The sequence below is a fragment of the Teleopsis dalmanni genome, chromosome 2 (genome assembly GCF_002237135.1).
Source record: "Teleopsis dalmanni isolate 2A chromosome 2, ASM223713v2, whole genome shotgun sequence".
Classification (NCBI taxonomy): domain Eukaryota; kingdom Metazoa; phylum Arthropoda; class Insecta; order Diptera; family Diopsidae; genus Teleopsis; species Teleopsis dalmanni.
The window spans coordinates 22,208,069-22,222,900 of NC_051847.1; the positions used below are offsets into that span (position 1 = coordinate 22,208,069).

General features: G+C 30.2%; 1 protein-coding gene across 1 annotated transcript; it reads right to left on the reverse strand.

Moving 5' to 3' along the window:
* Positions 1-2,624: 2,624 nt before the first annotated feature.
* On the reverse strand, positions 2,625-7,634 carry LOC119684827 (lipopolysaccharide-induced tumor necrosis factor-alpha factor homolog). The gene is made up of 3 exons (XM_038098957.1): positions 6,688-7,634; positions 3,034-3,163; positions 2,625-2,962 (listed from the first exon to the last, which is right to left on the reverse strand). Exons 1-3 carry the CDS (start codon positions 7,007-7,009, stop codon positions 2,839-2,841), a joined length of 576 nt encoding a protein of 191 aa, XP_037954885.1. The 5' UTR covers positions 7,010-7,634; the 3' UTR covers positions 2,625-2,838.
* Positions 7,635-14,832: the final 7,198 nt, after the last annotated feature.

The following is a 14,832-nucleotide window of genomic DNA, read 5'->3' on the forward strand; positions in this document are numbered from 1 at the left end:
CGTAAATTCTTTAAAATTCTCGTTGTTATACGATATATGTAAATGGTTGGTTTTTACATAGGCTGTAGACCGTTTATATTAGTTTCAAACCTAATGAGATGTGTTGGCTTTTATCCACTTAACCGTAACAGCTGCCCTCTAGGTGTGAGAATAAATAAATTTATTAATTCACGATAGCATATACAATTGTGAATTGCTTAGTGTTGAGTTTTATGTCATTGGTTGAATGCCTTAACAGTTTTTATGGTTTGACTTGTTTTTGTGCTTTTATTACTTATTTTATGTGTTTTAAAGTTTATTAGAACAACTTAATTGTAAAATTAATATTAAATTCACAATTTCATTAAAAATATAAACATGTTAAATTGTACATTTTGTCTTAAATTAAGAGTATTTACAATGAATCCATCTATGGTGAATATTATGACAAATACTTTATGAGCAAAATGAAAATAAATTAAAGGCAGTTGGTTTGCATACATACATATAATGTATGTATATACAATATACAATAAATGTACATATTCATTATATGCTGAATGTAATAGAAACATATTCAAAATATATTTCAGATTACTGAACAAAAGAAAGTAAATAGTATTGTATATTAATTCATTCTCACCACTGTTGTGGTGAGTCTTCAAACATTTGCTGTAATGTAGAAATAAAATATATATGACGTCATATTTATTACAACTGTTTCCCACCACATCCAACCCTTACAATTTTTATTTAGATTTTGTGAAAAAAAGTTCTATTTACGCTTTCATTTTAGTGAAATTCGTTCACTTGCTTATGCTTTAAGTTGTTGTTGTACTTTTAATGTAAGTTAATAAAGGAGCACAAATAATAGACATTTTGTAATATGACGTCATTTCAATTAATGGTAATGGTTAGCATACTATTGTACAGGTACAGAACTCCTTTACTTGGATCCATGTTGTTCAAAACTACAAAAAACGGATTTGTGAGACTAAAAAAAATTATTTTATAAAATATTTTATTCATTTTCAAAACAATTACTGCAAAATTCTGGAGTTCCTGGAAAAAATCCTTGAAAAATCCATTTAATTTGGGGGAAGTTATCTATGTACGCCTAAACTCTCGGTCTTTAAGTATGTAAAGTATCGTTCGAGGGTTATCTGTACATTGGTATATGAAAAAAACGAAAATTTTTGTAATTGATATATATGTATATCCAGAAAAAAAGATATAATATAATAGTATTATCTATTAATTCACACATTATAAATTTCGTTAATCCTTTAATTTTACTAAACTCAATGTAATATCCACGTTATATTTGAAGCTACTAAACCTCTCATAGCCTAAATTCTAAATATTTTGAAATCACACTTTCCTAGGTAATGACATAATTTTTACAAGAAAATATGCTTATTCCATTCTCTCAGGATGTGTTTGTAGATGAATCATTACATTCACTCGTCGTATTCCGCGTGGTTGGCGTAATACAGTGCATCACACCTTCCTAGGAAATGACATAATTTTTACAAGAGAATATGCTTTTTTCATTATCTCAGGATGTTTCTGTATAATCTTCCTATGGTAGAGATATCATTTTTACAAAGGAACTTAATTATCATACTCTGGGTGGTCTCTATAATGAACTACAATCATTCATTATAGAGACCACCATTCTAATCTACCCTTGGCAATAATATAATTTTTTAAGATAACTTGAGAAATTACCTCTAAGTAAAGATCTTAGTTCGCTTGTGGGTCTTTGTGGTCTTTGTAATGCATGGTTCCGTTCTTTCCTTGGTGATATTAATTCTTTAAGAAATCATCAATTATATCATTCTGGGAGGTCTCTGTATGGCATGCTTGTAAATCCACAATAGCACTCTTTTTTTCACTCTAGGTGGTTTTTGAAATGCAGATTGTAAATGAACCGTCCCTCTCTTTACCCACTACTGACATCATTTTCATAAGAGCACATATTTATTTCACTTTCTTGGACTAACACCCATTCATTTATGTATTCATTATCAGCTGATATTTATTGTAGTATGTAATTTGAATAATTATAATTTATTATAATCAGCAATCAACAAAAAAAAATGTACTACAGAAGGTGTAAAAATTTTAAAACTCAATAATACCATAAATGGATCTTCTAAATTTAGACTTTTTAGTTTTCTTGTCTTCTTCTGTCACGATTATTTTTTTGTTTTATGTATTTTTTAGCGCCGCATTAAGCGAACAGATCGTTTCGGCGTAGGTGGCAACATGGCTTCGAGCTCAGCCTAGGTTAAACAAATTCTTGTTCCGTGTGATGATTTTAACAAAATAAAAGGTACAAAGTCTATTCATGCCAAATGTTAACAATTTAAATAAAAATTAAAAAATGGAAATACAAAATGGAAAATTACGAAAAAATCTATTGTCGTTGGAAAACAGCTTAAATACGAGTATAAAAATGTTTATCGCTTGCCACTGGGTTAGTGCAACTCGTTTCTTATATCTTAACATGTTTGTCCAAAAAAGATATATGGGAGCATCAAGCAAACAGCGCCATTCAAAGATAAAAAAATATTATTAATAAACAATTTTTCACTTTTTTTAAATTTTATTTTTAAATAAAATAAATTTGCTCTCTTAGATAAAGATATTTTGTTGTTATAAGTTCAGTACATTTTAACAAATAATTAAATAATATTTATAATATTTTTTAGAGACTTAATTTACACAATTGCCTCAACGTCCACCAGTCAGCTCTAATATCTTGTATAGTTCAATGTTAAATATATTTTATTTAATTTTTTTATTACATAAGATTTTATTCTCTACATTTGACTTTGGCTTGTTAAATCAAAATTAATTGAAAAGACCTTGATGTGGATTAAAGGAACCCAAAAATGTATTGCATTTGGTGCAGTAGTGGTTACCGGTACGGCAGCTGTTCATGCAGTAGGGCACACAGCAAGCACAGCAACACCAACTGAAAATTATAAAGAAAATAATTTATTCTAAAAAATAACAAATGTTTAAGTACCAGGTAACAGGACTTACCCAACTAAACACAACAGTAGGGCGCATAAGTGTGTACGCGAATTTGGTGTATAGCACATACGAGTTGTCTTATATGTACCACAATTGGGACATCTGGCAGCACAAGGATTAGGACCAAGTTTTGGTGGCTCTGCAAATCGACAAGAAATATTCAACAATAATAAGAAATAGCTTTATATTTAAATAAATAAATAAATCATATTTAAGTCAAACACTAAACCAAATTAAAAATAATTAATTATTGAGTGTGAAAAATGGCACTACAAATAGTGCTTATGCTATCTTATTTTATAATTACTCCAAGTACTGTTTCTAGAATACTTTGAACATAAATAATATTTTGGGTTAATTCTTAATAGATAAAATGAGTTAAAAATAACAAGTTCACTTCTTAGCGTATTTGATATTTTATATATTCATACCTGCATATATACATACTAACATATAAATAAAATAGTCAACGTTTTCAGTGAAAAACAATAGTCAAAGTGCCAGTTTTTTTTGCATTTAAATATACTATGATAACATCGAAAATAAAAAAATGTTAACTAAACTGAAAACTTTTATGAAAATTAGAAAAAAAACAGAGACTAAAAAGCTAACCAAGCGTGTAGCAACGTAGGCTGGAAGGACCCTCACTGCTCGACATTCTAAGATTTAAATTTAAAATAGTTTAATTGAATGAAATGATCAGTGAAGTTCCGCTCAATATCTTATCTGTTATTATCATTACCTAAAAAAAAAACTTTAGGAATCGTTTTCAATTACCGTATACGATTGCTTGTTAATAGAATCTATCTATCCTTTCCTCATCGATGTATCATATTTAGGGATTTAGGGTCAGTTGTTAAATCTTTGTGGACCCATTTTGGTATGTCCATGCATAAATGATAATAAATTAAGTTTCTGTATAAACCAGCAAAGAGTAGGACATAATTAATTGTTGCGAAAATGAGTTCACACAATTTTTATAGAAAACTTTATAAAATATATTATAAAATATATATATAAAAATTATTTAATGTTAAAAATCATTATTTTATATAAAACAAAAAAAATTATATACAATAGTATTTAATAAGAGTACTACAGAGCCTTTTTGTGTTCCAGAATTTGAAATTGAATGCAATGAACATGGCTGCTAAATATAGAACCCACTAGATAGTCGTTTTTATTGATTGAATGATGTCTTCTTCGACAACAGAATACTAGTGCTAACCATGTATATGATCATTGTACTTAAGAGCTATGGATTCATGTTATTTTCAGAAGGGAAGGATTTTATTATTATTATTAACTGTTCTTGTTAAAGAGATTACATAGTTTTCACTGGTTAATTTGAGCAGAGTTAATTAGAGGTAATTAATTAGGGATAAATAATTGTTAAAAAATTTAAGGATATCGAACTGTAGCATTTTAAAGATCACAAGGAAATGTGAAAATTGATAGAGTGTAAATAAAGTGATATATTGTTATGGGTTGCTGTTATAACTATCATCAGTAGTGAAATTGCATCAGCTGCGGTGATATTTTTGTTAGTCATAATATCGTTTGTTCAGAAGGATAGTATTCCATTCGAATTCTTTAGCAATATATTATATGAGTTGAAGAGAATCTACGCCTGGGTTAAGTACAACTCATTTCTAATACTGCGTTCATTGTTGGGGTATTGTGTTGAAATCAGTAGTTAGAGTCCTAAACAGTCCGCGTCAAGGCATCCATTTATGGGCCATTGTATCCAAAAAAAGTCTTAAAGTTCTGTTATTTGACTTTATTTTTGATTGAAGACTTTACTTTCTGTTTCGGTAGTAGTAGTATGTTCTGACTACTAAATAATAACTTTAATTATATAGTATTATATACATTGTATAAATTCATATATATGTAATACAAGTATATATTTAAATTAAACATTTAAAGTATATTCCATTGCCATTGTAGGTTGATATGCAGTTGACTTCGCAAAAAAAAATATGAGCGAGTATTCGCAATAAAAATCCACTTTAATTTTAATAATTTCCAAAAAATATGTACAAAATTACTTAAGGTTATTTCAAATAAGAAAAACTATCAAATAAACTATAACTTAAGTGTAAAACATAACGCGAAATTAAAATAATTACAAATATTTGAGAGGTTTTAATAAAAATGAAATAAGTCTTGCATAACATTTTTAATGCTTAACATTCACTCTATAAGCGGTCAAATAAGTTATGACATAGTTGTCATTACATATTTTAGTTTAAAATATTTATTTATTAATAATTTACATTAACTTATCTTTAAAGACTAATATGCAGATTTATACAGGTATATGTTATAATAATTTGTTAAATAAGTTTTCAGAGCTCCATATTTAATATTCCCCAAATTTAGGCTCTTCTCACATCTCAAGAAAATTTTTTCTTACCTACCGAAGACCTAACTGAATGATCGTTGAAATAATTATTTAAGTTGATGGAGTTTATTATGAGAAATAAATTTATTTTTACAACTTAGCATCTCCTTTTTGTAAACAGTTCCACTAGTTTATTAAACACCTTAGTAACATAACATTTATCCGATTCTGTAGCATCACAATATTTCTTCTATGGCAGATATCTATTTTCAAGTATAGGTAATACTAACTGTGATTATGTGACACATTAAAATTTTTGAGCTTTTTTTCAAATAAAATTAATTTAATATAAGTGAGAAAGTTTAAGCAAAATTTTTTGCATTTCATTAACGGACTATCAGTTCCATGTGACTTTTAATCATTTTGGGACTGACCTATAATAATAAAAAATTTGATAAAGTTTCATTGCAGCCGTTTTAGATTGTAATTTACTATTATTTTCACTACTTGATATATACATTTAAGTTGAGTTGAGGGCTAGTTAATATGAAGACAGCAATTTACAGACTGAAACCTGTAACCATGGTGTAATGTAATTTGAGTTGAGTTGAGGACTGATTCAAATATAGGCAGCTACTTCCTAACTGATATGTTACTCCAGAACCATGGAGTAATGTAATTAAAACATTATTTGAGTTGAGTTGAGAACTGGTTGATATGGGGGCAACCATATCCAAACTGAGGCGTTACTTCAGAGCTTTGCAGTAATACAATTTATGCATTATTTGAGTTAGGTTAGTTTGAAGACTGGTTGTTGTGTAGGCAACCGCTTCATAGTTTTAAAAAGCGTTACTCTAGAGCTATGCAACTTATGCATTACTTTATGCAACGGAGAGTGTAGATGATAGTTTATACCCATACTATTGACAGGTACAGGTGAATGGAATGTAGAAACTATTTCGTTGTGCGTGCTTCGGAATTGGGTTGTATGAACACAATCGATTTGTGTACATATTCCGAAATAATATATATTCTTTATTGAATATTGAAATTTGTAACGTAATTATTTGTATAAAGAGTATACCAACAAAAAGTAAGTCGACTTAGTAATGATATATAAAACATTAAAAATGATGTTGTGATTTAAGAGTTATAGCTCTTAAATTAATTTACACAACTAGTATTATTAATCAACTTCAAAATGTTTTTCTATGATTTTGTTATGTGCCGATTGTAGGGTATTAGTCGAAAATTAGTTTTTGCAATATTAATAAATGTGTATGTTTATTGCACTGCTGCAAGGTGTGTGCACTCACCTGTTGAAAATTGTTGCTGTTGTGGCGGCTGCGGTTCTGGTAACAAAATTTGTGGTAGTTGTTGCGAGATCGGTTGCTCCACAAATGCAGACGTTGGAGCCTCGCTGTTCGGCACATAAGTCTGATGTGGTTGAAAACCAATGCTAGACACTTGTGGAGCTGTTGGAGTTGTCCAATTTGGACTACTTATTGCCATATCATAAGATGGTGGCGCTTCTATAGGCAGTCCAATTGAAGCAGAGGCTGTTATGCGTTGCTCGTGGGGCATTGAATTAGCCCCTGACTCAATGGGGGGATACAGCATATCGTGCTTTTCTTCCATTTTTATTTTCTACACTTTTTCTTTTACACATACACTTACATAAGTCCACATAGGTTATTTTTTAATTAGGTTAAAAATATTGCCACTTTTGAACTTTAGCTCATTGCACTTAAATACTTTAAAAATATCCGCACGTGAAACAAACTCCTCTGCTTCGCTTCCGATTCAAGACTAAAACTAAAAATGTTAGGTTTTGTTTGGAGCTTCGATTGAATGGAGTGGTTTACACAATTTTTTAATTAGTTTTTGTTTTTATTTTTGTTTTCGTTTTTGTTTTTGTTTTGGCTTGTGTTGTTTTTATTGAGTTGTGTTATTTGTAACTTGTTCAGCTTGACGTTGGCACCGCTTCAGCTGATTTCCTAATGAAATATAAAACTGCAGCGAACACAGCTGAAAAATTAAGCGATCCAACAACAAAAAGTATCTGCGTTTCTTAAAGTTGGTGTCAGATCTCACGGAATGTTTGCTTAGCTAATAGCTCTCACGTAAGTGAATTGCTCATGTGAGTTGTTGGTCTTTGGGAAGATGGGTCGGGGAGTGAAATGAATTGGAATTCTCTGAAATCAGCTATGGAAAAATGGAAGCAAAATATGGTGAAAAAAATTTAACTGATAAGATTTTTAAGAAGAGGAAACGCAAATAGATAATGAAATACCTCATAGGAATAATAGATAAGGAATAAACACTGAGAAGAAGAATGTTGTAGCATCTGTGAGTTAGTATATTGAAAGTATTATTTAAAAAAATTTTTTTTTTATTCATCTTTGACTAAAACAGTGTAAAGAAAGAATTATTTTTTATTATTACATCGTTTTTCAAAGAGATTATATGGTTTTGCTTCATTGATTAAGCTGAGCAGATTGATTAGGGAATGATTTTAATTTATAAAACAGATCTATTATCGTGATGGTATAAATTTATAAGATGTATTATAACTTAGCGAAGAAAAGTTCAAAAAAAAATGTCAAAAAATATCGATGTAAGATATTTCATCCAAAATGATTATATGTGTGAGATGGCAGAAGACAACTTAATATATATAATTTATTTATATTATAGCTTCTACATCTAATTTTCTAAAGGCGTATTTTGTATTTTATTATTGCATCATACTTTTTTTTAACCTAAATGATAGTAAAATTTCTTAAGCAATTGAAATCAAGTATATCTAAATAGAGGTCCACGTATCCCTTAAAAAAAGTGTTAGATCTAAAATTTTGCGGAATGTCCGAAATATTGAATGGTTGAAATATTATTTAAAAAATTCATGGAATTACTTTACTTTATTATTTATTTTATTACTCATATATACATATATAACCACAACACAATGGGATCTTCAATCAACTTTGCCCTGTAAATTTAAGTGTCATAGCTTGATATTCGCATCTTCGTGTGGAAGATTCGCATCAACGATTTAGAAGCGTTCCGTACTACCAACTGGCGACAGCAAGCAACTGATCCAGCTGGCTGGCGTAGGATACTCGACGCGCATAAAAAAGACTCACGTCTGTAATGAGCAACTAGGTCAGTAAGGTTGAAAATTATGAATGCTATTTCGGCAAGATTATGTCGGAACCGGTATGTTTTTCCGATTTTTTACTATTTTACAATTGGAAAAAGATAGAACACCAGAAGATTGGTATGAATATTACCGAACAGTCAACTTACTTGATTTGGCTCTCAGCGATATCTTCCGGTTTGAATTATTTAAGAAACCATGGTTTCTTGGTTAAACAAAAATCCAATTCTAAGAATTGGTTTGGAAATTGGATATAGAGCTGGCATAAAAACGTTTTAGTCAATTTAGAATATTTTGAAGAGGACAATCGATAATCCGGAATAAACTTATGTTTTTAATATATGAATTCCTGAATCTTTTTCTTTGAGGTGGTATATAATAAAGTGACTATAGAATATAAATGGGGGTTGAAGATTGGTGGGATCTAAAAATAAACCACTATTAAAAAAAATAATTGTATAGCATTAGGTAGGTTATGGGATAGGTTATGGAATGTTATGAGTCTATAAGACAGGGGGGAAAGGGGGGTTATATGGTCCAAATAAAACCAGCATTTAAAAAGAATTAATGTAAAATACTAATATGGCAGAGAGTATTATGTACAAGGCTACACACACACGGATGTAAGGTTGATGTGGTTTTTGCCCTATATTTTCTAGTGCACACAGTTGAGTGGAAAAGTATTATAGCATATTTTAGATTTCGTCAAGTGTATATTTCTTGTACGCTTACTGTACAAGGAGGCTGTGCATGAGTTATGATGATGAAGACCACTTTCTATGTGTTTGTCCAGAATTTAAGAAATTATTTATTTATTATCCAAGTAGAGATAATGAAGGTAGACTTATTAAACCTCCATAAATTGATATAGAAGACCAAATGGTTTGCCAAATATTGCATACGAAGTTCAGTCACATTCGCGTTCGCTGAGCGAAAGGTTCAAACGAATCTCAAATAATTAAGATACTGCATACGTAAAATCTCCAATTCACAAGTATGAATGCGATTTTTATGAGTATATGGCGTTTTAGTTGGTTTCAGGTCGGTTATTCAATAAGTGTTAAGAGAGCATGCTAATAAAATTATCTGATAGTTATAATTTGCATTATTAAGTTCTCTGTCTATAGTTCTGATCAATGTTTGGGTTGGTGCGCCAGGTTTTCTAGAGCCTGAGTGCTGTTCTTGCAATATGGTTCGCAGACCTTCGAAGTGAGTGGTCAATCCATCGCTATTTGCGTCAACCAATCTGAACTGGAATGGTTTCTTGCTGTGTTTCTTGCTGGCTACACAAGTTTTCATTTCTTATTCTTTCAGGCCATCTTATGCCAAATATTCTGCGAAAGCACTTGTTTATGAAGGTCTATATTTTTGGTTGGAAGTTCTCCATGTTTCATAGCCATAGAAGCGAACAGATTTTAAGATTGATTCGAAGATGGGGAGTTTTGTTTTATAAAATATTTGGCACGATATCCATATATTTCTCAGTATACCGAAGGTAGAGTTTGCTTTGTTATGTTTAGGTAGTGCATGTATACAAACATATATTTATATTTGCTTATGAAAATATAATAAAAAATATTAAAAACATACAGGTCTGCTCCGTTCCAATGTACATCTTACAGGAATGGCTGTAAAAATCAATCACGTTTAATTTATTTATAATTTTAATTTTATTGAAATAAGATCTGTATAAGATAAACGGTCATCTGTATAAATGAAAAACGGTCATATTGTTTAGTATTTCCGATTTTCTGAGTCCAAAACCAAATAGTGTAAAATCTAAAATTTTACATTATAAATATTAGTTAGTTATTTTTTATATTTAATAAAATACTCTAATCGTTTCCAAATTTTCGTTTTTATTATGGATTCAACAGCTTTGGTGCCTGAATGTGAATTGGATTGCTTTATTAAGGTTCGCTACAAATCGCAAAAAAAGGAAAATAAAAAACTTCTAATAAAAAGGATTATATATAATTTCTGATTTTGAAGTTAAAATAAGTTTAATTAAAAAATCAAGAACTTATTCTATTTTCACGCTATTGGTGTTACCTTGGATTTTTTTATATATGCAACTATCTGATCCATAAATTCTTCAAAAGTTGGTTGTACTGTCATATTGTAGTCATACTAAGGAAATGATTTGTTGTGTCCCAAAATTTATAGTTGATTGCTATATTAAGTGGATTAATAAATTTGTAAGAAATTTAACATGTCTATTTTTACCTGCACGTCCTCAGTGTTGGATTGGTGATAGTTCTTAAAATTTCTCCTTCCTGCAATAAGTACTGTACATATAAATGGTATCGTCATAACTAAATTAATTATGGCCCCCTTAATCATATCGGTGAGAATTATGTTTTCAGTGCTCAGATAGCAAGTTTTGTCACATACAACAGGTAAATGTGACAATCTGTATAACAACAGAACCAAAATAATTGGCAATAGTATTTTGGGCCACATATTGTTGAAGATCTTTTAGAATTTAGAACTGCTGTTTGACGTATATATAATTTTATGAATATTATTTTAAACTTATTTTTCTTGAAATATCAAAAATTAGATTATAAAATTGGTTACTAGTTTGAATTTAGTTTAAAATATTTATAGTGACTATTATTTTTTTATGAATAATAAATCAAAAAGTGTTTTATGTTTTTAGTGACAGTTTATTATATATGTTTAATTGTTTGGGGCAATCGACTATGAAATTTAGTTTTTAAAAAAATTTAGTAGCTTAGATACGGCCCTCTTTGTTTTACTGGCATCACTAAGGACTAGGGTTTGTATAAATATCATTCAAAAGGAACCAGTACTAGTATATAACTTGTTTCTATAAATTACCATCGACACAGTGATTTAGATCTGCTCATTGCCGACGAGATCGTACAACTGTCATTCGAATTTCCACTCTACGCTACATGCTCAAGGTTTCTTAATGAAGAAGTCTAAACTGTGAACTAATATTCCATAATTATTCTCAGAGCATTTGCTACTAGAAATTTGAGTGAAACATACGAAGAACGAGAGACAATGAACTAATTTGTGTGATACTCGTAATTTTGTTGATTGAATACTTCAAAAGTACAATAAATCGTGTTTATATTCGTGTCAGATTAACTCAGTATCTTCAGGGAATGCATTCTAATGAGGCTCTATGTGTACAGTGTACACTCAATATTTTTATGCTCATCCATATTCTTTTTAAGGTGAATGTGAAAGTGAAAGAATGTATGAACCTAATTAAATTGTTACTAATTAATATATACCATGCATATTTAAACCACCATTTAAAGAGTAAGATATGAGTTCTTCGAATTATGTACTCACAAAATTGTCGCGTCTAAAGTAGGAAACTCTTGTCATTATGAGAAGGAACTAGACCTTATCACGTCTATAACAAAGAATATAATTGTTAATTCGAAAACGACTTTTTGAATGTTTCACTATTTTGTAGGGTTAAGTATATGTAATGAGTATTAGATATTGAATGTGATATTAAATATATTTTTATTACCTTCACCCGTTTAAATTCTGAGAATTTAATTACAATTTAAAAAATTTCTTAAAATAAATAATTATTTAATTTGATTTAATAAAATATTTATAAAATTCCAGATATTCTCTGTGTTTTTAACTCATTGTGTATATTGTGCTTCCTTGGGGTATCCGTGCTTTAAAGATTTCCCGTAGTGGTAACTTTTGCAACAACCTCAATAGTAATATTGTTGGGTCTTAAAAAAAGTATTTGCAATTTATAAAATCCAGAGTTCAAATATGGCCAATTAGTTGTGTTTGCGCCGCATTTATTTAGTTCGAATCGTCGTTTTGTCAATGGAGCCTTAAACTCTGTTTTAAACTGTGGCGAATTCGGCGCACATTTACTAAGCCCTTCCATCAAATACACTTTATAAACATTATTCATATAGTACTCCAGATTATTGGGTGGCATTTTAATTGCAGTTGGGATATATCTATCATTTCCTGAAACACTTTTCAACACATTCACTTCTATTATATAATTATTTGACATGTCCTCTTTAATATCTATAAAACCGTTTAATCCATATTTACCACGAGATATGCGATATATACTTAATTTCGAGTCAAACACATTGGGATTGGATGTATGAGAAAAAACACTTAGCGGTTCATAAGTCCATTGAACCTAGAAAATATAAATTATACCTGTATTTAAAGTTTCCACAAAATTATTGGTGAAGTCACAATAAAATGTACCTTTCCAAGGGATGTTTCACAAAAGAGTAAACTCCACAATACGAAAACAATAGTCCTCTTCATGGCTTATTTATTTCGTACTAAGTTTAAAATCTTTGTTCTGCAATTTATATTAAAATTTTTCATATAATAATATAATAAAGTGTGAATATTAATTTCAATGTTTTGTGAATTAATCGATCTATTTGATTCTGGCATGTGAAATAACAATGAATGTACATGAGGTTGTAACAACGTCCGATAACGTCTATAAAAACTAATGTTAGGAGAAATTTTATTACCTCAAATTCTCATTAAATAATTTAATTAGTTTATTTGTTATTATTTCTTTACATGAAATATGCACTCGATTGTTAAATATTTGTTTTATAAATAACAATTTAAACACAAGTCGCTTAAATTAATCCTTATTTCAGACTTACGGAAAGTATTCAGTGCTTGATTCCTCAAAAGGCATATATTCACAATTGGTTTTTAAATTAATTAACAGATTTGTGATACATTCATCTCTTATGTTTCCTATAATTTTGACAATAATTTTATAGAAAGTTTTTTGAAAAAGTACTTATTCTTATTTTTATTTGGATTTGGATGAATTCTTATTCTAGGTGTTACAATTATTTGTACAAGGTACAAGGTACAAGGAAGAATATAATAACTGATGTTTTTGGTTCATCGGTTTGGTTGGAATTTATGATCTGGATCCTAATCTAATAAGTTTGGATTTAGTATACCCTTCTAAATAATTGCAACGCTAATTCTATATTGAGTATATATTTTTAATAGTTTACGTTATTCAAAAACGGGCCTATAGCAGTTTTCTTTGTTAATTGATTTTGTAAAAAATAAATAACGTTTTTAAATTTATTTAATAATTTTTTGTCTTCATTGATATATATAATTTGTTTCTTTTATATAAACTTGGTTATGGATTCGTGTTCTTAATGAAAGGGGTCATGCATATTCATATACCTAAGTCATATCAAGACCATGGTGCGTGATCCCACATTACACCCTTCTTGTTTTTCATATTGATTACATTCTTGTTTGATCTGTGCCGATGAGTTGACTGACACTAGGTCAGTGTGTCTGTAAACGGAGGTCGTCGTAAAATTCATTTTGCTTCATTTTCATTTTGGGTAAAATGAATCTCTGCCCTGATCGACTTTTCCTTATCCGCAATTCGGGGGTTTGAAATATAAACCAATCAAATAAAAATACTAATAAAACAGGAAGCTCGGGAAGCATTAGACACTGTGTGTTCTTAATATGGCACCCACCGTGTTTTTGGGCGGTAATAAAATAGTGGCCACAAATAACACTTCTGCTATTTTCACTCGTTCACACGGTCACGCCTTCTTCGACGAGAAGTTCTAAGGAACTCAGCGTTCCTAAACTCGTCGAAAGATATAAAAATATTTCGGCTACGTCCGAGTCCCTTAAGTTCAGAATTGTCTGGGCTAAGCAGGTCTTCAATGTCTCTTAGGATAATAAACAGAAACCTGTATCAAAGCGGCAGCGCGCATTAGATGAGTCAACTTCAAAACCCAATGCTAAAAAAGCAATGATTGAGCTTAAGCTCAATGATGTGTACAGCGACGTACCAAAGGACTTCCTTGATAAAATTATCACCCATCTTGATAGCGAACAATTTCAAAGTCATGCGAAGTTGATTGTCTGCGCATTTCGGCGTTTTGTAAATCTTTATCGCAATGCCATCTCCAGAATTGATGAGGTATGGTCAATCGACAAAATCAAGGTTGTTGTAAAGAAACAGATCCCTAGCCAACCAAGAGCGTATTCTTGGTTTCTTGCCGAACCGTCTGATTTTCAACAGATTCTGAAGCTTATTCGGTTGGAACACTATGACCTTAGAACTGCAACGTGAAAGATCACGAATCTAGAGGAAGCCAAAGGTAATTATAGATCGGTCAGTTTTTGATTGACATAGCATCTTTGGCTTCTTTGGCAAGAACTAGTCTCATTCATCACAATGAGAGTTTATAAAAGGGATACGGAGTAAATTTCTCCTAATGTGAGGTGTCTAGCTGTAGTACTGCAA